Here is a 24,542-nt window from a genome sequence, read left to right on the forward strand (position 1 = left end):
TACGATTTTCGATATTTTTAAATTGATATTTATATATGTACATGTTATGAACACAGAAACTTTTTTTATCGAGCTTTATGGGGAAAAAAATGAAAAATGTTTGGAAAATGGTCATATTATAGGCATTTGATGAAAATTTAAAGGATCTATATTATTCAAAAAGTAGAAATAGACAATAGTTATTTGTTTTGAGACACAACAAAAACACTATATCGTTTTCGTTAAAAACTGGTTTGCGTCATAATTCTCGTTTTTATTAAATTTTTATACCTACCTACCTTTATCGGAAAATTATTTTGAAAAATACTAGTAATTTTAATACATAGCCCTTAAAGTTACATATCTCAAGAACAACCTTTAAAATGTGCCTGATTTGTTTTAAAGATTGTTTTGCTTATGGTTAACTTTACGTTGGTGTTCATAAGATAGCTAAGTTCTTCTCAAGTTCTAGCAGTTAAGTAATTTTAGCTACTGAATAAAAGACATCAAAATATATACGTGTTAGTTTATAAGTCCTTAGTACAAATTAAATTAAAAAAATTGTGTCTAATGAAATTGAAGTGTTAAAAATTCAAATGCAGTCAATTAAAATTATTTTTATTAATAAGTTCTAATGAATAACAAATAAAAAATTGAACTAAGTTTGTATTATATAAAAAGGTTGACCCTTTTTTTTAAAGTCAATGAAGTGCACAGGGACAACTAGTAAAATATAATAAAATACATAACCTGGTACCAATTGATTATTTGATCAATTTAGAAAGACACCTTATTGGAATATTAAAGCACTTGAGTCACTTACCTTTAATTTTTTTAGATCAATATAGATTAATATTATTTGATGAGCCACATTGCAGTGATTATTAGATTCTAGGCAAAGAGTGTCACAAGATTTTTTTAAGGGGAGATAGTAATTGTACATTATATAGACTTGTTTAAGTTAGCTTTAATGTATAGGTACAATTTTTTTTTTAATGTTAAGTTGCTTTCATGTTAAAATATATCCTAAAAAGTTCCATACATTAACTAAGACGACAGCTTTAGATAGTATGGTTGCATAACAAAATGAGAAAAAGCGGGTCCTGGATGGTCTCCACCTAACACCCATGGTCATAGAGCTTTGGGGCGGATTCATGTTGTAATTAATAAATAACCAAATGGAAAAATAATATAGATATTATTAAGTATTAAAACTGTAAGGTTTTATAAACAAACTGATAGACGTCATTACAGAATCTTAGGTAAAGTAGACTAATTTCAGGAGAACATCTGTGATTTATAAACAACCTGTAGAATGTAATGAACCATACTACTTAAAGCCACAACTAGGATACAACCATTATTCTATATTATATTAACTAGTGAAACTGTGTAATGCTTACATTACCAAAAATATTTAGATATTGTATAGAGTAAAATGATAAACTATTCATATGTCTTATATTATACTATGATTATTTCATATAAAATTAAAAGAAAACAAGTAAAATTATTTGAAATTAAGTTGTTGGCTCTTGTTTATTATTTGGCTAACTTTATGATTATGTAGAAATTCTGTCCAAGGAATGCTAATAGATCTCATAGTCTCAACATATAAAAAAAAATTGGGTGTAACTTCATTTACTTGAATTCTCTTGTAATTATCCTTGTTCTGGGTTATAGCTGATAAAGCTTTGGTTTCATTTATTTTTATTTTTACGGGGTGACATGTTTTCAATGTGTTATTTTATTACTTATATAAGTTTAAGCCACACCATTTTCTAACACATCTGATTAGCCACGAGGGCTTTATCATTAACGGCCTCTCTACATCCCCCTCTTAAATCCACCTTTGTCTCAAGTAACTACTACACATATTTAAAATAACACTAGGCTAACAATTTTTTTTTGCGGTAACAAGGGAGTACTGAAGGTGACAAAACACTGTTCAAAATAATTATGATAAAAGTCAATGTTCAAACACATTTCTTTATGTTACTTGTTAATAAAAATGCATTTAACTATAACATAATGTTTATGTAATGCAATAATATTAAATATTTTTTAGTATAAAAATCTTAAACTTTTAAAATATAATTAATTTTTGGTTAGGAAATTATTAATTATTGTTTTACTTTTTAACAAACATAATTATCATTAATTTAAATACATTAATAAAATATAATAAGCAATAAGTCTTTTTTTGTCATGTACTAAAAGTATTTTAACTTTGGTTTAACTACGTAAAAATAAAAATACTAATTTTAATCGTCAATAGGACAAATCAGATCACCAATACTCAGTTCATTGTTATGTTTCTTCCTCTTTAATGAAAACTGTGATTTTTTCTGAATCTAAATCATAACAGATATATTTTATGTAGTCTTTTAATGGTTAAAATAAAATGTATAAATTATTGTCAAAACATGACATGATTTTTTCAAATCATTATTATATACATCACTTACTTTAGTCTTAGATGATATTGTTAGAGGTCTATACTTTGGTTTCAACTGATCATCTCTCTTTTTTTGATTTAAATCTCTTCCTATCAGTTGGCTGAACTGTATGCTTAAATGACGTCTCAACAATGTTTTGCTCTGTTGTATGAATAAAATATCAGCTAGAAGCTCAGACGTAAATCTGTCATCATATACTATTAGTCCACCGTGAACACCTAAATTATAACAAATTAATTCTTTTATAATAATGTACACAACATACTTAAGTATTTATAAAACAAATCAAGTTTTTAAATCAGAAACTCATATTGATGTAATTTGACATTTCAAAGACTAACCTAATTAAAATATACAAATCAATGTGTTTTAAACATACTGTTAGATTTAATGTTTAAGTAAAATTAATTATTACTTCATTAATAAAAGGAAACATAATGCATAAAATATTCACCAGAACCCCTTAAATTAGATGCGTATTCAGCCAAATTGACACTACAAAGCCATTCCATTACTCTATGTGTTGTCCATAGTGATAAATTACAATCATCATCATTTTTGTTAGTATTAGAACGACGGATCAAACATTCAGGATCAAAATTATTCTTTCTTAACACCTATACATAATATAATACATACAGTATTTATTAATTGTATATTATTGCAAGCATTAAATTAATATAAATTTACTTTAATCCCATATCGGAGACTAGAGAAATGTAAATCTGAGTTTGAAAATTGCAACATTAGAAAATCGTCTTTGGTCAGTCTATGTAAAAGTGTACCATTTATAGCTGCTTGAGAAAATGGTTCTTTATACTGAGGAAGACCTATGTCATCTAACCATTGTAGTACCCAAGACGTACTTAAATATCTTGCTCTGACCAGATATTTGTCTTCATCAAATAATTTATTCGGATCTTTTTCAAGTTGAATGGCTAAAATTAGTTTTTTTCTATGTAACCAATGCTAAAAATTTAACACAGTTGATCATTAGTTTTAGCAATATATAATATATTAGAATATGGTTACAAGTATAGGACAAGTACAAAGTTAATACGACAAATTCATTGTTCAGTAAATTCCTTAATAATATGATTAATTGATAAAAACAAATAGACAATTTTATTAGTATACTTACACTAATGACTAAGTAAAAGGTTACAACATATTATTCTTGTAAAAATGTAAAATATCATAATGCCTAAAGCATAGCAATACAGGTTATTCAAAATGATTCATCTGGCTTAAAATACTTATATATTTTTAGCCTTTAAGATGAACTATAAATGTGGATTATAAACATGAACTATATATACATGGAAACACGTTAAGGACCAACAAACTTTTTCAACTATTGAAAAGCACTATATTGATTCTGTTTTCATTATTCTGTGCTATACAAAATAATACATGTGTTCATTATTACTAAGAATTTTATTTTTATTGATATTATGATTCCACTAAAAATATATCTAATGAAATCAAAATAGTGCCCTTCAATAAAGGGGCACTATTCATAATACACAAATTATATACAATGGACGTTTTATATTTATTATAGTTCAGTATGCATGATACATGAAATAAAAAAAAAATTTTCAAATTTATTTAATGGTGGTACCTATAAATGTTCTATGTCAGTGGTGCGCAATGGAGGGTTGTATTACCAAAATAAATAATTTTGGGGGTCATTGCATACTACTATTCTATGTGGCTTCCTTTGAACACACAAACAGAAACTCAATTTCATACAATGTATATCCATATACACATTATCAGTTCTTCTAATTGATAAATGTCAATTTTTTAGCTTCCCAGTTGATAATAATGATGATACACACAAAGTATTTTTAACATATCCCCAAAATAAGTAGTTACATGCCATATGAAAAGGTGACCTAAGAAGCCAGGTGAAAAGCATCAGATGATTCATTTCGAATACCTCTGTACTATAGTTTATGATTGATATTTATATTTGAATACAAATTTAGATGTTAACGTTCATCAATGAAACACTATATAATATGGAAAATATTTGTAATTAGTATGGTATATAAATATGTTTATTTTTAAGTAACTTAATGTCTTTACTTTAATCAATTGTTTTTAAAGTATAGAATTTGATGTATTTTTCAGTTCTCAATCACTAAATAATGAATAGCTTCTATTATTTTTCAAATGCACATTGTTATGATATTTTTTGATAATTAATTGATACTTGACTTTATACATTTTTTTAGATATCATGTTTTGTTAATTGCCCTAATCATTATTTTACAATTACACTGCTACTCACATATTATAATTAAATATATAATATTTTCTTCTATTAGACGAGACATGATTTTTTGTATTGCAATTGTGATAAATTTGAATGTAGTGAGATTGAGAATTGAAACTTAACTATAATCTATTTATTTTAATGGTTATTTGTTATTTTCGTTAATGTTAGATAAATATAGCTTATTTATACTTGTGCAATTTATAAATGTAACTTATATAACATTAACGTTTTTAATTTCTGTTGATATAAGTACTAACATAATTTATTTTAACTTACTTTAAATTTAAATTTTTCATCAATTTCATTGATGGAAGAAGAAATTAATTCTTTTCCAGAAGTAGGCCATAATTTTGATCCTTCTAAAACATAATCAATACCTTGTTCAGCAAACCAATCACGTAATTGTTGACGATTTAATTCACTAAACAGTAAATTTGAACTAAAACATTCAAAAGAAATGTTAATATTTTATGTTTATTTTTAATTCATAAAATCTGTGATCCTTACTTTTGAAAAGAATAAATTTTAGTACTGGAAAAGAAACTTGAACTATTTTCTAATATTTGTTCATTTTGACAGTCGTTTTTTGAATCAACTAAATGATAAGCAAATTTAAAAAAAAAACAAGAAAAACTAAATTAATAATTAGAATATTTTATATATTTGACAAGTTAAACTGGAGATTAGTTTATATTTTAAAAGAAATGTAACTTATCTTAACACATACAAATATTTTAATAATTGTGTGACAATCACTAATCAAATTTTAAATTAAAGATTACTCTTAACTTTTCTAATGCACAATGAAAGGAATATGATTGTAGATAATAGTATTCATAATCATTATTATATTTTGAATACAAATTTACCTAAATTTGGAGCTGAAGAACATTTGTCAAATTGTGATTTTCTGTTCATTAAATTTGCACATGATTCAGTAATATCATTTAATAACTCATTATTATTAATTTGGTTTTCATTTTTCTTTTTTGATATATTATGTCGAGGCAAACTACAATAGAAACGTGATCCGTGGTTTTTTGAACGATGAAATTGAGGATTCTAAACAAAATAGTAATACAAATTATAATAGGAACTAAACTTAAGTGTTAAGAACTATCTATGAATACAACTGGTTTTTATTTCTAAGTGAAAATTTATATAGGTAAATATAATAATTTGTTGTGCAGGTATTAGGTAATTACAATAAGTTGAATATTTTAAGTACTAAAACAGTATTTAAATAATCATGAAAATCAGAAATACAAAAGAGCTAGATGAGTCAATCAATATTTTACAAATATTATTTTAACTTTAAATAATATATTTGGTAACGTTAAAATTCTTAAATACATAAAATGTCAAAAATTACAAAAAATACATTTTAAGTTCAAGTAGATACTTTTTGAAACATCAGATTAATATTATAATCTATCATAAAAATGGATTTTATTAGTTAACATATTTATGACATATTTTTAAAACTTACTACCACTTCTGATGAACATGATGTCATGGAATTCTGTGCATTTTGATTATTTATTATCATTTCCTTAAGCTCCATGTTTTCCTTAGTTAGCCTAACATTTACTAATTTTAAATTAGTTAGCATAGCAATAACTTCAAGTTTTTCCGTTTCTAGTTTTGATTTTAAAATCATTTCCTTCAAAACAATATCATAATTATATTATATCCTAAAAAGTAATTAAGTATACAATATGAATATTTACCTCTTGGAGCTTATTTTCAGCTTTTTTTCTTAAATCATTTTGTTGCAATAGATACTTTTCTAGATGGTTTAATTTTCTTAAAAGAATATCAACTTGATTATTTAACATAGAAACTTGGAGCTTAAATGACTCTAAATGATCAGAATTTTCCTAAAACAATAAAAATAAAAATTAATGGATACATTTTATTTCAATGTTAACTTTAGTATCTACTTGTTGGATAAAATTGTTTGATACAGTCTGTCCATTTGAATTAGTAGAACATTTTGAACTTGTAGTTGGCTCTGAAAAATGTATTTATAGTTAGTTTATTATAATTCATACAAATTTTAATAATGACCATACTTTTAAAAATATTTATAATGTTAAATAAACAATACATATACATATACTACAATACATTATTAAACTATTAAAATTGTTAAGAATTCCTTAAGAGGGTCATACCCACATGTGTTGAATCAGTCTTACAAATGAACAACTTCAAACATTTCAAGTTCAAAATAAATATTTTAATGTTATTTAAAAAAATTAGAGTGAATTGACCTAATAAAAATTGTAAAAGTTATATCTAAAGCATCTTGAGGATTATATTAATTATTATTTATTTTTATAATTTAAAAAAAATGTAATAAAATGTAAAATGTTTCTAAATGCTTATAATTTGATTGCAATTAAAATACTAACAAAAGCCTCCGAGATGACCTGGACAATCTTACCATTACATTTCACAATAGATCCATTTACCTTAATTTTACAAATGACAGAGTAAATTGGATATTATAATTCTTATTGTAACAGTAACTCAATAGTTTTCAAAATGTTAAATGTTCAACAAAAGCTCTAGTCAAAATTCATAACATATACAGGGTGTATTGAGGAGAATTTAAAAATATTGATTAGAACAAAAGTTATTTCGCTTGTTTCATTTATCAGGTATTCCTGTTGCATCCTATATAATATTGTTTTAATTTATAATGATTTTTAAAATAAAATATGAAATTATTATAAATAATAATTTTTCAAAATTTAGAATCAAAAATTAATTATATTATATTATATGTTATAATTATATTATGTAATAATAAATTGAAATAAATGTTTGTTTATTTTAAAATGTTAATATGCCAAAAAGGTAATAATACATTTTGTAGAAACCAACCAGCTTACTTACACTACTTGGAATTTAATAATGAGTAAATACTTATTTGGTAATGTAAATGCTTTAAAAGTATCCATGCAAAACATTTAAATTATAAATTTATAATATACTAAGCTATCAAAAGAAATGAATATGCCAAAATAAAATTCAAGTAAGTGTAATACTACGTAAGTATAATTAACTCTAAATAATAAAAAATACAATAACAGCATCTACTATAGGTATTAAAATTACAAGTAGGTAAACTGAATATTACAACTAGTATATAAATTAATTCAATGATGTACCTCTCACAAATATATTTAGTTTAGACTTTGAATTTATGAAACAACTATCTAAACACGCATTGCATAATTAAATAAAACAAAATACAAATAATAAATATTTGAAAACAATATAATGAGGAAAAAATGTATAAATCTAAAACAATATGCAACAAATGTAGTGTAATCAAAAAATTTAATTAAATCTCACCAACAGTATGGCTTCAGTAGACTGAATTTGCCTATCAATTATATTATATGAATATCAAGCTCATAATATTCTTATGTTTTTAATTAACTGGTTTGCATAAGGTTAATCTTGTTAAGGTATTGCGACAACCTTCCAAAAGAATGCTACCCAATATCTAATAAATGTAAACAAATAAAGATACTCAAATTTGGTTTTTACAAATTATCTAAAAAGGTTTATTCAAATAATTTATTATGCTTCAATAAAACGACAAAAGACAGTAAACATTAATTGTGTATCAAATCAACATCAATATGTCTCACATTCAAAATATTAATTGTAATTAGGTACTTACTAATAATAATGACAAAATTACTAAGTAGTAAGTGCTTAATAAGTTTTTGAAGTTTTTAAATTTTTACTTAATATAAGTATTATCAACATAATTAGTATTAAGTTATATTATATTGTAGACAGAAAATATTTAAAGTTGCAAACAAGGCATAAGTTTCATAGAAAAGCCATAAACCAATTATAGTTAATAGGCATGATAGGACAGCGAGACAACTTTTTCAACATTAAGCATGTCATCTGCCTACAAAAACAGTAGAAATATAACCAGAGAAAACATAATTAACAGAAATTTTAAAACTTTGGGACTTTACATCAATGAAGTATAATTACTTAATGTTTATTATCATCATTTCCGAGACGAAACAACGAGTTTACAGACTTTCAGATCAACATACCAGAAGATATAATTCCATCCATTTTTTGTAACGCTCCTTCCAACAGTCTGATGGCATCAAAATGTGTTTTGCTGAGCTTGAGCTCTTCGCCTTGATCGTTGTTCATCATTTGGTCGTAGCAAAATGTCCGTCAATGTCCTACATCAAACGAGTTCGTTTTAGTAATTCTTGTATATTTTATTGCAAAAGTGTAAAAAACAAAAATCGTAATAATGACAGTAATAAATAATCAACGACTTATTGCCGTAGTCATAAAATTAATAATACTGATGCCGGGTTTAGAAAATATTTTATTATTTTATTTAGGTAATGTTATATAATCATAATAATAATAATTAACATAACATTAAAGGTATCGTTAAAATGCTTGGAATTCCGTCGCCCGTGCCGAGAACGATAAATTTGCTTTGTAGATAACACTATGATAACAGCAGCAATAGTTTATTTGAAATCACGGACTAAACGAAATATTATTATCTTAGTCCATGTTTGAAATTAAATAGATGATAACAGATCGCGTGCGTTAAATTGCATTTGATTGCATATCAAGGAGTTGTAGTACGGCACTGTGTTTCTGTTTTAATCATAATTAATTATTATATTTGTTTTTTTATTCATAAATCAAAACAACATTTTAGGGCCGGGCCACACATAGCGGTCGAGCCGCAGCGGTTCAACCGCCAGATTACCGTTCACACATGCGCGGTCGAACCGCATGCGGTTATACCGAAATATTGGGTGATGGAAAAATTATTATATTTTAAAACTTAGTAATCTCAGTGTCACGTAAGGTTGTACGTTATTGTAATATTATTAACTATCAGAACAAAATGGAAGTAGATCACGAACGACTAGTTCAGGTTTTGTGTGTAGCAGAAGCACTTGGTGTGATACAAAATCCTGTGCAAAGGCCACGTAGACAACACTGGGTTCACCCGATGAATGATGATAAGGAAACAAGTGGACGATTTTTAAAGTTTTATAACGATATAAGATTATATCCAGAAAAGTTTTTCTTATATAATCGGATGTCAATCAAATCATTCGACGAATTACTTAAAAAAGTACGTGACCACATATCAAAGAGATATACACCTTGGCGGAATCCTTTGACCGCAGAGGAAAGATTAACCATTACACTCAGGTAAATTACTTTTATAAATTAGATACATGTATTATTATATTTATTTATTATAAGTATTAATTAAATGAAATATGAATAAAAATAAAAATAACATAGTCGTATATTCTAACTAAAAATCCAAAATATTTAAATCAAATATAATAATAATATTATGGTAATATTAACTGTTAAGTAAAAATGTAAGTTAAAATACAAAAAAAAAATGTTGAACTTCTGTAATAGGTACTTAAAACTATAATTAAAACATAATTTAATCTTGATCGTTTGGAGAATAATTTTGACTATGAGGGTAATTTAAATAATCATACTTTGTCTGTGGAAAAGTTAATTGTGGTGTATTAGGATCAGTAGGAGCACTTTGTGAAGGATACAAAGATTGTGTGACTGCAGGAGAAGTATAATAATGAGCAAGATGATTATATGGATTTGTTATTATAGGATTAGTTTGATTAGTTTGAGATGAAACCTGAATATTACTATTCAAATCGAGATTCTTAAAATACTGCAATACATATAATTGAAAATCTAATTTCTGTGCATTATTTAAATTTTTTACGTATGGTAAAAAAGAATTGAGCATAATTTTATCTGGATCTGCATTTTCTGTTCTATGTAAAAACTGAAGCAATTCTTGTTGAAAAGAACCATTATTTTCATTCGATTTTTTTTTCTTGTTTTGCTTCGACTTTTCCGATGGTTGGTTTAGAGTTGACGAAGTTGATGGCTCACATTCTGTAGCATTATCGTTAACACAACTATTATTAGCTAAAGAATCGTTGCATACGTCTATTTCGTCTTCTTGCATACTACTGGTTGTCCTATAAATAAAATAAAATTATACCTTTCAAAAATATAAAGTTAAATAAATATAATATAACCACTCAATCCACAAATAGTATCGTGGAAAACCAGGCTGATATTATATATAATATGTTATAATTGTATAAAAATAATACAAGTAAAATATTGATTCATAATGTTAGATAAGTACGTACTTTCTTTTATTTGAACTATTCTGTAAAAACGACAATGCTGCAATAAAAGCATATGGTTTTTTTTTCTGAGCTGCAGATCCACTTCTCACATTTTTTTCTTCGCTTATACTTTTTTTATAATTATCTTTTATATTCTTCCATTTCTTATCTCGAAGTTCTTTAACTGAAATTAAATTAATTAATTTAAAACGAACAATAAAAATATAATACATTTATAATTTATAAATGTCCAAATGTAGCCCTAAAAGTATTTGAGATTTATAAATGTATATTGTATACCTACCTAACTTATATTGATTTTACAAAAATGTGTTTTGTTGTGCTTTTATTCACGAAAAGTTAAAAAAAAAATGTACACGGTCAAAATTATTGAAAATCTAATAAGTATTAAGAAGTACTAAGATCTTACCAAGTTGTTTATTTATCATATCAAAAATATTAAAAAAACATAGTTACAATATTGTTTTATGAGTAAGCGTTTTAAGTTAGAATTTTTTCGAAATTCACCAAAGTTTAACTCATTCCATTGCAGTGACCTACTATATTGTAATTTATTTACAACAGAGTAACACCCATTTGCCAACATTTTTTTTAAATTTTAAAACACAAGGTCAAATATTCCTTTTTATGAGCGTTTAAGAGCAAATTTTTTCGAAATTGGATTTTTCATAAACGGTATTCCAGGTTCAAATTTGGACAAAATTAGATATTTCAACAATAAATAAACTGGTAATTTTATTACGTATGTTCTAAATTATTTTATATTACACACTACTATATAATAATACAATCTATCATAATAATAATTCTTTATTAACGGAATAAATTCCAAATTCAAAATATTCTGAGAATTACCTACAGTGATTATAGTGGAAAAATACAAGTTAATTTTTTTTTTTTAAACGATATAAAACAAAGTATATATTATAATGAAACATGAAACATGAGCCTATTAAAGTAAATATTTTACATATAGGTACCTAGTTAAAATGTAGTAATTATTATTATTATTATTATTATTATTATTATTATTATTGATATAATTGTTATAACTATGTGTAATTTAATTATTTGTATACTAGATATCTATCAACTGGAATGACGTTTACTGCGTTACATTTTGAATTTCAAATAGGCAAAAGTACTGTTGGTGAAATAGTACGAGAAACTTGTATTGCGATATGGAACGTGTTGCAAAAGGAAGAAATGCCTGAGCCCACTACTGAACATTGGTTGGAAATATCAAATACATTTTATTCAAAAACCAATTTTCCCAACTGTCTTGGTGCTGTAGATGGGAAACACATTCGTATAAAAAATCCAAAAAACACAGGCTCACTCTTTTTTAATTACAAAAAATATTTTTATATAATTTTAATGGCAGTAGTTGATGCCAATTTGAGTTTTATTTACATTGATGTAGGATCTTACGGTAAAGAATCTGATTCTAATATTTTTAAGGAAAGTTCTTTTGGAAAAAAGTTGTATACGAATGCACTTAATATTCCTGATCCTACATGTTTACCTAGTTCGCAAGGTTCCGCACAGCCTTTTGTTTTTGTTGGTGATGACTGATGAGGCATTTGCCCTTCACACAAATCTATTAAGGCCGTATCCACAACGAGGACTTAACGACGAACGTAGAATTTTTAATTACCGTTTGTCCAGAGCTAGACGCACTGTAGAATGTGCTTTTGGAGTACTTACCAACAAATGGCGCGTATTACATACTACTATTTTAGTAAGTCCCGAATTCGTCGACGATATAGTAAAATCCTGTTGTGTTTTACATAACTTTGTCCGAAAAAGAGATGGATATAATTTTGAAGATATGGAAAGTGAATGCAACTTAGACGACATCGAGGTAAGAGGAACGGGTTCTCGGTCCAATGGAATTGAAATACGAGAAGCGTATGCCGAATATTTTGTACATGAAGGTGCCGTGCCATTTCAAAATCGAGTTCTTTAATCTGGTACTATATAGTTGGTATTTTTACATACAATTAATTTTAATTTCGGTTGTTCGTTATTAGTTTTATTTTTATGTATAACTTACAATTTGGATTACCTATAAGCACTAATTATTATTACTAAATAATTTAATTGCTCAACATTCGTTATTATATATTAATTAAATAGCCCAAAAATTTTAATTATTAATCATTATAATAAGTACCACGGGAAGAAAAATAAAACAAATATTAATACATTTATTCGTGTATATTATTTTTTATTTTAGTTGTAGTGAAGTATAATACAATACGCAGGTTGGTAGTAATTTTTGGAATATCTTTGTAAAATATTTAAATGTTTAAAAAAAATTATATTAATATAATAATTACCATTTTCGTCTTTTTGGGTGTCCGAGAGTTCATACCAGTTTCCAGTGTACATGGATTCTGCTACATTGCGCCAACAGGTATTTTTTACATTTTTGTCCATGTAATCTTTGCTTGCAATATCCCATAGGCAAGGATTACTTTCAATCAACATAATAAATTTTTCTGTGTCGAACATTTTCAAACTATTATATTTTAATATGTGTTTAAAACTCTTAAAACCACAACCATACACTACGAAAAAGTGATGATGAATGAAAATAACCAAGCCAATTCACCAAATACGAAGATGTAAAAATAAAATTTGTGTAAATCCATAGCCAATAGAAATAACTATTATTTTATATTATAATAATAACAATTATACAATAGTCAATAACCATAGGTAGGTATATAAATATAATATTTTGGACGATCGAAAATAAAATGAAATAAATAAAATAATATAAATAACCAACAAAATTATACATACCTACAAATAACACAGGTAATATAAATATGTACTATTATACCTACAATCTAAATATATTATCATATTTATTTATATAACATAATAGTAAGTGCTTATCTAAAATTTAATAATTAATAATACCATAATATATTATATAGTTGCCATGCTCGTAATGAAAAATAAAATATATCTAAAGTAGTTTAAGTAGGTATATTATCTTTATTATGTGAGGCATTTTTGTGAATGGACATACAAATTTAGCCTTCCTGGTTTGCTGTCATTAATCAATGACCAAACCATGAATCAATAACAATAGCATGTCAAACATTAATAACAAATTAACTATTGTAAGATAAAAATCTAGATGAAAAAGTTATATCTACTTAATTATCTTGATAAAAATTGAATATTCTACTCGTATATTCATATTAATCTAGATATTAATTTAGCTAGTAATCTAAAATATTCATGAATGTTATTAATGCTATCTGGACTCGACACGGCTTGAAATACATTTTAAAATATTAGATATGAATATAAAAAGTATTACGAATCGTTAAAACTACAAAATATTGTGAATTTATAACTTTAATAAATAATACATAAATATCTCTCAAAACGATAAATTCATAATCATTATTAAGTATCTTTCAAACTGTTTGATCGAGTGAAAAATATTTTATCGACATAAAGAGGATAAAAAATGCAAAAAATGTCAAAAAATTTTTGCCCCAGGTGAGGATCGAACTCACGACCTTAAGATTATGAGACTTACGCGCTGCCTACTGCGCCACCGAGGCTTATAATCAGCGTGGACATTTCAGTTATTTAAACAAGTTGTGTTACAAGTGGTCAATTGATCATAAGACTTAGATTTTGAGCGGACCTTCAATGTGTTTTTTTATTATTTATTTTTCATTCCAGTCATTACCTTTTGGAGCAGTTAAACTGCCTTGTTTAACTACTTCACCATTTTTTTTGGTAGACTGGTAGGATTCATAGTTGGTTCTGGGTCTTTCTCTACGGTCACACATTAAAAATGGGAAACGCAGACACTTTGTACGATAGAGTATTAGGGTACAATATTAGATTGGCACTATTTTTTACTATTATAGGTACATAAAAAGTTTTATATAAAAAACTCTTGGTCATAGTCTTATAAGTGATATATATACATATTTTTAAATATGTACTGTTTGGTATATCTAATTTGGTAGTGTAATAACCTATAGTTCAAAACTATATTACCATTACTTCTTGAAGAATAATATAAAAATAAAATAAATAAATAAATATTATTTATGACAGCGCCAAGTAGGTAATGTTTGGCTGTTACCAGCTAAGCTTTTAATCTAGAAAAAACTTTAATATTTATTTTATTTTTTACCTGTATGGTTGTGTACTATTTATAACATAATCTTTAATTTACTTTTAAATATAAAATTAATAAAATTATGTTTAAGACTCATTATAGCTATACAACTTGAACATTTCATACATTTTTAACTACAAAATAATTTATACATAATAATTTGATAGATGTTGTCAAAATTTTAACTTCAATTCTCATAAAAAAATCTTGATCACCTATGTATTTTTAATATTTTTAAACTAATGTTATAACAATGTGTGAGAAGCCTTGTACTTAATTATCAAGCTTTTTTAACCTAACTTATACAATTTTATTGATGTTGATAGTAAAAAAACTAGAAAAATTGAAAAATTGAAAATTTCCGTGTTCCGCACGAACACCAACAGCTCAACACGAGTCAAAATATTTTGAAAAATAGAAAAGATATAAAAAAAATAATAAAAGAAACATTTTGTGAAAATTCACGACAGCGACTGTCGCGTTTTTCCATCATCGTGTGACCGCGTCTTAACGCAAAATTGTATCGAAGTGAAAACATAAAATATACATTTCGCAAGATAATAATATTAAAATAAAAAGTATTACAATTTAATTCATTATTGTTAAGGACACTATAAGACCCTTACAGTTACAAGTCCTTAGAGTAATAATAACACATTTTCAGTTCTACGGGCAATATGACGTTTACCATATTTTGTTGTTTACGACCATTGATATTAAACTAAGTTTAATATTTATGCGTATCCATAAGTTTAATATCTATGTTTACGACATATCAGTTTCTCGGTTTTCGGTTATCATGACGTTATCTGTTATCATATTATTATTTTGGAAAAATGTAAAGCGTAGTAAATTGATACTATACTTTAACGTTATAGAAACAGACATCTAGTTTCTTAAAACAGTGCCTTATTACACTCGTGTTAATTGTTTAGATGTTCGTTTGTAATTATTAATTAATACTTAAGGGGACGTCGTACTCTAATGTGTTGTACCCGCCTTACAGTCGCATGTTAATTAAAAGACAAAAGGTATCTACGTCTAGCAGTTACATTTTTGTGTTGCAAGTTTGAATATTACAGTGAACTAACCTGTGTTCTTTCTTTGGTTATTTGAGATGAATTATGATGATTATTTAGAATTAATATTTCACGCAACCATAAGTCATAACTCACCTAAAAATTATAAAATCTCAAAAATTCTAAGATGTAACATAGATAATGCCGTTAAGTTTGTTAATAGGTAAATTATATCTAAAATAAATATTATTTGAATTAACCTCCCATAATTGAAACTTTTGAACGTACATTTTGTCATATTAAGCGTTAGACCAACATAGCAGGTACATGCAATGTCCTCTTAAATAATATATGAGAGTTGTATGTATATTGTAATTTTTAAACTAAATAGATATTAATAGTAAGTAAATGTGTATGTAATTATTGCCATATTATTATTGTCATATTATCCAATATTGTATTAAAATGTTTAGTCCGCATACATAGTTAACTGTAAAAATAGGAACCCACCTGTGCGTTAAAATGTATAATATTCATCTATACTTAATGAAATTCTTCCATTGTTTTAGACTAAGAGTCTTTACCTATGCAAAGTTTAATTCTATTGAATTATGTATTTAATTAATTATTAGACATTTTGTTAGGTACCTACACAATGATTGAACGATAACATGTGCTGAACAGTTGAAGTAAACAAAGCAGAACTACTGACTGGAAAGAACTATAGCTAAATGTACAGAAACAGTAACAACTAACAGGGTTTATCTTTTTATAATACTGTTTTATAATTCTATTTATGAAGTAAGCAATATGGATTAGGTATGTAAATAAATGAATAAAAAACTGGTAAAATAACAATATTGCTTTAAACTGATCATACTTAGTATACTAATTATATTTTTATTTCAGGACAACCTTTGACATTGATATTTTGTTTTGGCAAGTTCAAAAGCTAAACTGAAGATATTAATTCCAACTTCTATAATGGATGAATCATCATTTATACATCTAGTGAGTTATTCTTACACATTCAATATAATTAACCTCAGAGCACACTTCATGGTCTAAAACAGTGGTCGGCAAATTATTTTATATCAAAATCCAAAAATTAAATATAACAATTTTCACAGGCCAGAGCTTGAATACAACTTATTTTATTTTAAACAAAATGTATAGCTAGTAATTTAAAGTTTATAACTGTTAGGTTTATTGATTGAACAAGGTATCTACAAACAAACATTGTTTTAACTCTCAGTTTCCATTCCATGCTTCCTCAGTTCATGTTTTTAATACAAATTATATATTTTACTCGCATTCCACATAAAATTACAATAAGAGCCACATGTGAGCCTAGAATTGCAGACACCGGGTCTAAAAGATAGGGATTTGGTTAAGGAGTATTGGGGAGTGATTTAACTTATATTACAAATAACTATCAACAATTATTTATAAATAATTGAAGTTACTTTTTCCTGGTAATTACTTCAAACTACTACTATAACTTTTTATCAATACTAGGACAAATATTAGGAATATTAGGACCAGTTGACTATGTTAGAGCTTTTTAATAGAACTCTGAACTGTACTATTTTATTAACGTTTACTACTCTGTCTGTTCTGTAGGCAAAGTAAATTTAGTTACTTTTTTAATATCTTATTCAGTATAATTAATTGAACATCCTGTCATCTTATTCTAATACCAGATGGAAATATAATATTGTATGTACATCTGAAAATGATGCATTATTATGTAACTACTTAACAAGTCAGTTTTTGGTAATATATAATGATTTTCACATGTTCTTATAATTTTAGGATGTTTCCAACATAACCTAAAAAGTGTAATGTATTAATGTTACAATATTGATTAATCACAACAACTCCCTTGTACAATTTTAAGAGTCGTCATGGGCAGTATGGTTCAATTTCCAAGAAAAATATAATTTTCTAAACACTGCAGATATGCCATTAAAACAACAAACTACAATATTATAATATAGGTATGTAAACCTTACCTATCCCAAACTATACCCCGTGCCAAAAGAAAATTCACCAAACATTGACCAGTCCATTAACAAATCTGTTAAGTGGTGCTCGTCTGCCACCTAACAGCATAGGCCTTGGTGGCTTGTGCTATGGGGCACAAGAGAACTTGAACCACCCAAATTATACAACAAAATTATTAGATTTATGTACTAAATTATAATAAATTATAATTGTATATTTTGCACATGGTCTGTAATAAAAAAAATTTACCATGCTTTTCGTGTTGAGAAGTGTATCTATTAACAAATAAATAATTCCCATAACACACATCTTTTGTGTTCTGGTCAGCCTTATAAATATGAGCTACATGCGTTGACACATTGGTGAGCAGTACATGGTTGTTTGGAGTACATTTAATGTGTGCACCGGACTTTTTTTATCATGCCCTTCTTTCGTAATATTGCGTTTACTGAAACGTTATTGCATCACATAAATATGTTAGCATACATAAGCCATTAATTGACGTATATTATCAGTTTTGAAAAAAATGTAATTGTTTAATTTTATTTGTGTAAAAATTGTACAGCTCAAATAATAAATTATAATTATTTCAAGATTTTATGCTTGTTTCATACATAATAAGTAATTTTTTTGGTAAAACCTAAAAAAAAATTAATTTAGATAAATAGATACTTTGTACATGCACCTATCGCAAAATTAATATTTTTTTACTATTTCACATAGGTATCTTATTCATATTAAATATGAATTTAAACAAATTTTGTGCACCACCATGTGAGCCTCCACGAGCTGCCACTGGTCATATGTAATGACTGGTAGAAGGGCAAAGAAGTATGCAAAACTGATGTTTTCTTGATTAGAAGAGAGTATAGTTGACCTGGAGTTTATGTTTAGTATTTATATATATTTTCATTTCTTTGATAATGAAGTATAAACTGATTAAATCATTAATACTGTAATTAATATTTCTGTGTTTTTTAGGAATGCAATTGATTGTCTAGCGGCAGGCAACACAGAGAGCATGCATCATCAAACACATTCCTAATATGATATTATAATAAATTTAGTATTTATACATTTTTAACAATATAATCTCATAATACAGTCTTCATTATTGCATAATATTAATAAACAATATGATTGTTACTGAACCTAAAAAAGTAAAATAAAAATAACTTATACGTAATAGTATAACTTACTATTGTTCAGATTAAATTTCATCATTCTCACTTTCATCAAAATTAATTTTCAAGCCATCAATGGTGTTTTTTTACCTTCTGTTATTAAACTATTGTAAAATGAATGATTAATTGGTGGTTTATAGGGAAGCAGATCCACTAAAACTTTTTTCTTAACACTGTTATTTTGTGGTCTATTAGATTAATGTTTCTAAATCTTTTATGTATTCTTCAAGTCTTGATTTTCTTTTGAATGTGCTTGCAAAATTAAATTAAACTTTTTTAGTGTTTGAACGTTTGTATCTGAAATGGTTGTTCTTTTTTTAAATTTAGAGCTGAATCTTGAGCCATTCAACTTTTTCACCATTCTCATTTTTCTTCCTATTGATAATTTGTTTTTCTAGTAATTTGGTAGAAAACAAATTGTCTTCTGTAATATTTATAATATGCAAGGGTTTTTTTGTTGCAACACCATGCAAATCATTTGATTCAAATTTGTTTTAGTGATTTTTCTTGTTCTTTTATTCCTTTTCTGTTTAAATTGTTTTTTTCTTCATCGTTTTCCAAGTATTTCTTTTTTATATTAAAATTATCACAATTACATACATAAAGTTAAAAGGTCTTGGGAGGTACACATTTACTTGTAGCTCAAATATAAGCATCACCTCGTTCCCTTTTACTTTTTCTCACATTTTTTTTATCTAAAAGTCTCTTATGTGTTTTTAAATTTGTTGGCCCTGTATTTTCATCTGAAGCAGTATCTTGAGTAATTTCATTTCTGCCAACTTCGCCACCATGAGATGATCTATTCAATGCATATGGTAATTACTCGGAGTCAGAATCTTCAAAACTTTCATCATCAGTATCTAAGACATAAATTTCAGATATCAGTGTTAATAAAGTATAATAATAAATTTATATAATATTATGAAAATTTTATAAAGTGACTTACCATTTTGTAAGAATTTCGTTTATTTATTGATTGTTCATTATAAGAATTAATAAATAACAACTTAACCAAACTATTTTGTCATAAATAAATGGATATAATATTGAACCAAATTTAGAATTTCTTTTTCACAGTTGACATTTATAATACTTATGACTTTTTCATTATTTGCATATATATATTACTGAGAAAGTCAAGTTCTTTCTTAATTTTCTTTCTCTTGGGATGATCGCATAACATTTTATTGCATTATTTAAATTAAAAAAAATTTAAATACCTAACTAAAAAAATATGATAATATTTATTTATGTAGTTATTGGTTTAAATGTGTTAAAACAGAAAAGAACTAACTGGGTTCTGTAATAATATATTAATATTAGCTCAAAATAAATATATACCTATTCAGCATGCCATTCGTTTATTAAAATAAATGAAAAAAGTCATAACTTTGTTCTAAATAATTATTTATCTAGGTAGCAATTAATGTTAATCAATACAAACTATAAACAAAACTAATGTATCAAGTATCCCAACACCTTGGAATATAAATAATAAATTATAAAATAAGATTGGTGATGTTCATAATATAATATATAAAAATGTTAATATAGAATCTGCCTAATTTAACAATATATAACTACAATAATCAAGAAATACACAACTCAAGTATTATAAAAATATTGATTGCACCTATTTAAATTACTAGCTATAGCCTATAGGTACATATTTTTCATCTAAATAATAGTATTGGCTATTTTAATACTAAATTTTAAATGGAGTTTGATTTTATAGATACTTAATATATATATATTATATTTTTTATTTTATCACTTACCAGAGTATTATATAATAATTTTTTTTATTTATACAAAATGAGTAAATATTTTACCACATTAAGAAATGTAGGTATCAAAGTTGGCAAATTAAGTTGCCCAAAATGTTGTTTATCTTTGTTAGCATTTTAAATTACGTTAATATCTCAGAAGAAAATTTAATGATGTAGGTAATGTTGAAAATTAATTAAAACAATAAATATTAACTATTGAGCATAGGTAATTAATTGTAAATTTGAGATTGAAATTTAATTAAGAGATTTTTATCATTATTCTCACATGTTAAAATTGTAATTAGGTCAATGCTTTAAGAAATATCTATTTTGCAAATTTAAGATCTCAATAATTTGTGCATGGTTCTATATTATCTGGTTCTCAAATAATGTTTAAATTTGAATTCATTAAATGAGACTAGTAGTTATCTTAGGTTTTTGTAAATAACTTGATTAATTGTAATTTTTTAAAAACATTACCAACACTAAGAAAAAAGAAGATTTAACTTAACTTTTATCCTTCAAAAGAGTGGTGGGGCGACACATCCATTAGAAGGTATATTATTATAATAAACAAGTACCAAATAAACAATAATTATAATTTAGCAGTGTTGGGTAAGTTACTTGTAAAAAGTAATTATGTTACATTACTCGTTACTTAGAGATTAATGTAATAAAGTTACTTTACTTGTTACTCAAATAAAATTGTAATAAAATTACATTACTTTCTCATTAAAAATTTTTTTTTTTAAATTTTTTAGCAATTATAATATACCAAGCAATACCATAACTAAGTGCATTACCTATAGAAAAAAGGTATGGCTTAAAAATGCACAGTTAATACATAAGTACATAACAAAATTAATTACTTATAACTATTCAAAAATTGTAATAATTAATTGTACTTATATAAGTAAGCATAATGTATAATATGTCATAGACTCACCACATAAACCAACCTATTAAATAAATAAATAAATAACTTAATCAAAACCTTTATTTTACATTTTGTGTGTACGTTTTTTGTTTTGTGTGGCAACTCAAGCACCCTTTGAACTCACTACATCAATATTATGTTTAGCCTGTAAAATCATCATTGAACTTAAATTTTTCATAATTATTAATTTTTATTATTTATTACTAATTATTTATAGTAATAAGTTAATACATAGGAGCTTAAATAATCAAATTGACTAAACTAACCCTTCATTAGAATTATTTAATCTACCTTGATAGTTGATACCTACTTAAAATGAAAATATTTCAAACAAATTTTGAAAATAACTTAGAAATTTGAACTCAAGAAATTCTGACTAGAGCATCAAAGCATCAATGAAAATCGTCGCTCATTAGTCGTAAGATATCATTATTAGAGAAAAAAATAGGTACCTATTTTACATAAGTATTGTTTTGTCAACGTTTTCAATACGTTGCTATATAGTCACTAGATTTCAATAAAAAATTAGATTTTCAAGGTTTGTAAATCATATTTATTCCATATTAATAGTTGTTATTTGAATGCTATAATTGGTGAAATTAGTTGTTATTTGTTACTTACTTTTAAATGCTTCTTTAAATTTGATGAACTTATCTTGGATGTTGATAAAGGTTTCGAATTACCCATACACAAATTACATTTCACATGAAAAATTTAACAAAGTAACGTCGTTACAGTAACGCGTTACTCTCGTTACGTTACTACCCAACACTGTAATTTAGTATGTGATATAGGTAGGTATTGTGATAATAATATAAAGAATAAAATATAAAATGGTAAATGACTAACCGCGTTTGGAAAATCTATACCTTCGAATATTATTAAAAATGTACCCTACATCTCTTACTGTTTCCAACAGGCATCAATTTTATAAGATTTTCTCTAAATTATGTTTAGGCAGGTATAATTTAAGTAAGACTATTTAATGTGGAATTTGAAGACTGGTGTAAATTACTGGTGTCATAGGAAAATATTGCTCACAGCTAATCAAATAAATTAATTTCTGATGTGGATACGAGTGGAAGGACTGCCCGCTAAGTACCGCTCGCAGCACCGCGATATATCCCCCTCCCCCAAAAAAATTTAATTTAATTTAATTCGTTCATCTGCTAAGTTACTTCTAAATAATTATCGTAGTTCCTACTCAAAAAAAATAATAACGAAGTTACCACAATGTTACACTAGCGAGTGACGCACATAGGTTACTGCCCAACACTGGATGTAACATTATTACTATATTAATTTTTTTTAAATATGCTGAGTGCCTATGTTAATTTCCCAGGTAAACTCCATCTATAACGGCTGTAAATTATAACTCCAGTCTTAAAGAATACTTTTAAACAGTAATTGAGTAAATACGCAAGTACATTTTTTTTCAAGTACATAGTAAATATTATATTATAATCATTATTATTTTATTTATTTATTAAATAAATGCTTATTGCATTTTAGAAACATTTTATTTTATTGCATTTCAAAATGTTCGGCAGTCATAATGGCGTGTACCTACTTTTTTGTATAAAAATACATTGCCCAAAAAAAACCAAAAGTATTCAGTACAAACAATAAGTATTTAAAATACTATCGAAAGTACTCCATGTTAAAAGTATTTAAAAGTGTATTCAATGGGTACCTACCTACTTAAAAAAGTGATTGAATATTTTTACTCAAATACCTACTACATTTGCTATATTTATGTATATATCTTAATCACTTAAATACGATTTTGATCCGTTAAAAGATTAGGTATAGAGTAGAAAGGATAGACTATACGTGACACTTAAGAGGACGTGATACTTGCATGTGTTGTCTCTGTCTTACAAGTGCCTAACATTGCAAATTTTACGCTCAGCAGAACACGTGTAGCTCCGTTAGTTTAAAAATTAGTGCGAATTGACCTCTTATAAATTCTAAAGGTAAGATTATTATTTAGGCAACCCCTCATAGGTTTTTGTTATATTTTAATTTTAACTCGAGTTATGAGTATTTTAAAATTGTAAATTTTTTATACATCTTAAAATACTTATAACTCGCGTTAAAATAAAAATATAATAAAAGCCTATGAGGTTGCCTCGATAGTAATCTTACCTTTAGATTTTATAAGAGGTCAATTCACTTTAATTTTTAAATTAACGGAGCTACACGTGTTCTGCCGAGTGTACAATTTGCTATGTTACGCACTTGTAAGACGGAGGCAACACATTCGGGTATCACAATCACGTCCTCGAGTTGAGGATGAATAAAATATTCGAATTCAGACAGCAAAGATTATTATATTTAAAAATACTACAAATGACTACAAATTGACAAACACAATACCTTCAATGACTAACTACTACATAGGTATATTTTAATAACAAACTACAATATTGTTTAAAATGATTAATAATTAAGTTGTCTTAAAGCTATATATTTCGACGAATCGACTGCCTGTTACCTACAATAA

The 24,542-nt window shown here is 26.0% G+C and overlaps 3 protein-coding genes, 1 long non-coding RNA gene and 1 other non-coding gene across 10 annotated transcripts; 2 read left to right on the forward strand and 3 right to left on the reverse strand.

The window, feature by feature from the left end:
* Window positions 1-2,152: 2,152 nt before the first annotated feature.
* LOC111041459 (liprin-beta-1-like) lies at window positions 2,153-9,247 on the reverse strand. Of its 2 annotated transcripts, XM_022325738.1 has the most exons (12): window positions 8,820-8,924; window positions 8,092-8,245; window positions 6,669-6,739; window positions 6,456-6,605; window positions 6,215-6,388; window positions 5,595-5,787; window positions 5,233-5,320; window positions 5,002-5,164; window positions 3,129-3,407; window positions 2,893-3,055; window positions 2,448-2,656; window positions 2,153-2,333 (listed from the first exon to the last, which is right to left on the reverse strand). In XM_022325738.1, exons 4-12 carry the CDS (start codon window positions 6,561-6,563, stop codon window positions 2,244-2,246), a joined length of 1,467 nt encoding a protein of 488 aa, XP_022181430.1. In that variant the 5' UTR covers window positions 6,564-6,605; window positions 6,669-6,739; window positions 8,092-8,245; window positions 8,820-8,924; the 3' UTR covers window positions 2,153-2,243. The 2 variants fall into 2 exon arrangements, with proteins under 2 accessions (XP_022181430.1, XP_022181428.1); XM_022325736.1 differs by lacking the exon at window positions 8,092-8,245 and having other exon boundaries at window positions 8,820-9,247.
* Window positions 9,248-9,595: 348 nt separating this feature from the next.
* LOC111041461 (protein ANTAGONIST OF LIKE HETEROCHROMATIN PROTEIN 1-like) lies at window positions 9,596-13,030 on the forward strand. The gene is made up of 2 exons (XM_022325740.1): window positions 9,596-9,963; window positions 12,041-13,030. The coding sequence occupies exons 1-2, from the start codon at window positions 9,650-9,652 to the stop codon at window positions 12,531-12,533; spliced, it is 807 nt and encodes a 268-aa protein (XP_022181432.1). The 5' UTR covers window positions 9,596-9,649; the 3' UTR covers window positions 12,534-13,030.
* On the reverse strand, window positions 10,163-13,560 carry LOC111041460. The gene is made up of 3 exons (XM_022325739.1): window positions 13,301-13,560; window positions 10,959-11,121; window positions 10,163-10,781 (listed from the first exon to the last, which is right to left on the reverse strand). Exons 1-3 carry the CDS (start codon window positions 13,473-13,475, stop codon window positions 10,214-10,216), a joined length of 906 nt encoding a protein of 301 aa, XP_022181431.1. The 5' UTR covers window positions 13,476-13,560; the 3' UTR covers window positions 10,163-10,213.
* A 915-nt stretch (window positions 13,561-14,475) lies between these two features.
* Window positions 14,476-14,548, reverse strand: Trnam-cau. The gene has a single exon. It is a non-coding gene; the product is annotated as a tRNA-Met (tRNA).
* Window positions 14,549-15,950: 1,402 nt separating this feature from the next.
* On the forward strand, window positions 15,951-19,334 carry LOC111041458. Of its 5 annotated transcripts, none has more exons than XR_002605333.1 (6): window positions 15,952-16,362; window positions 16,784-16,958; window positions 17,049-17,150; window positions 17,955-18,139; window positions 18,870-19,039; window positions 19,128-19,334. It is a non-coding gene; the product is annotated as an uncharacterized LOC111041458 (long non-coding RNA). The 5 variants fall into 5 exon arrangements; XR_002605331.1 differs by having other exon boundaries at window positions 15,953-16,362; window positions 18,870-19,034; XR_002605334.1 differs by having other exon boundaries at window positions 15,951-16,362; window positions 18,040-18,139; window positions 18,870-19,334.
* Window positions 19,335-24,542: the final 5,208 nt, after the last annotated feature.

Source organism: Myzus persicae, unplaced genomic scaffold (assembly GCF_001856785.1).
Source record: "Myzus persicae strain clone G006 unplaced genomic scaffold, MPER_G0061.0, whole genome shotgun sequence".
Classification (NCBI taxonomy): domain Eukaryota; kingdom Metazoa; phylum Arthropoda; class Insecta; order Hemiptera; family Aphididae; genus Myzus; species Myzus persicae.

What these genes read in the sequence shown, in the direction of transcription:
- LOC111041459 (XM_022325736.1), bottom strand. Translation starts at nt 8,928, where the DNA reads ATGATGAACAACGATCAAGGCGAAGAGCTCAAGCTCAGCAAAACACAT. An exon ending in CAAACAATTTTATCCAACAA is followed by an intron (nt 6,606 to 6,668) that starts GTAGATACTAAA and finishes TTATTGTTTTAG; the next exon opens with GAAAATTCTGATCATTTAGA. An exon ending in GTCTCCGATATGGGATTAAA is followed by an intron (nt 3,056 to 3,128) that starts GTAAATTTATAT and finishes TATTATGTATAG; the next exon opens with GTGTTAAGAAAGAATAATTT.
- LOC111041461 (XM_022325740.1), top strand. Translation starts at nt 9,650, where the DNA reads ATGGAAGTAGATCACGAACGACTAGTTCAGGTTTTGTGTGTAGCAGAA. An exon ending in AGATTAACCATTACACTCAG is followed by an intron (nt 9,964 to 12,040) that starts GTAAATTACTTT and finishes TTTGTATACTAG; the next exon opens with ATATCTATCAACTGGAATGA.
- LOC111041460 (XM_022325739.1), bottom strand. Translation starts at nt 13,475, where the DNA reads ATGTTCGACACAGAAAAATTTATTATGTTGATTGAAAGTAATCCTTGC. An exon ending in CACCCAAAAAGACGAAAATG is followed by an intron (nt 11,122 to 13,300) that starts GTAATTATTATA and finishes ATTTAATTTCAG; the next exon opens with TTAAAGAACTTCGAGATAAG. An exon ending in AATAGTTCAAATAAAAGAAA is followed by an intron (nt 10,782 to 10,958) that starts GTACGTACTTAT and finishes TTTTATTTATAG; the next exon opens with GACAACCAGTAGTATGCAAG.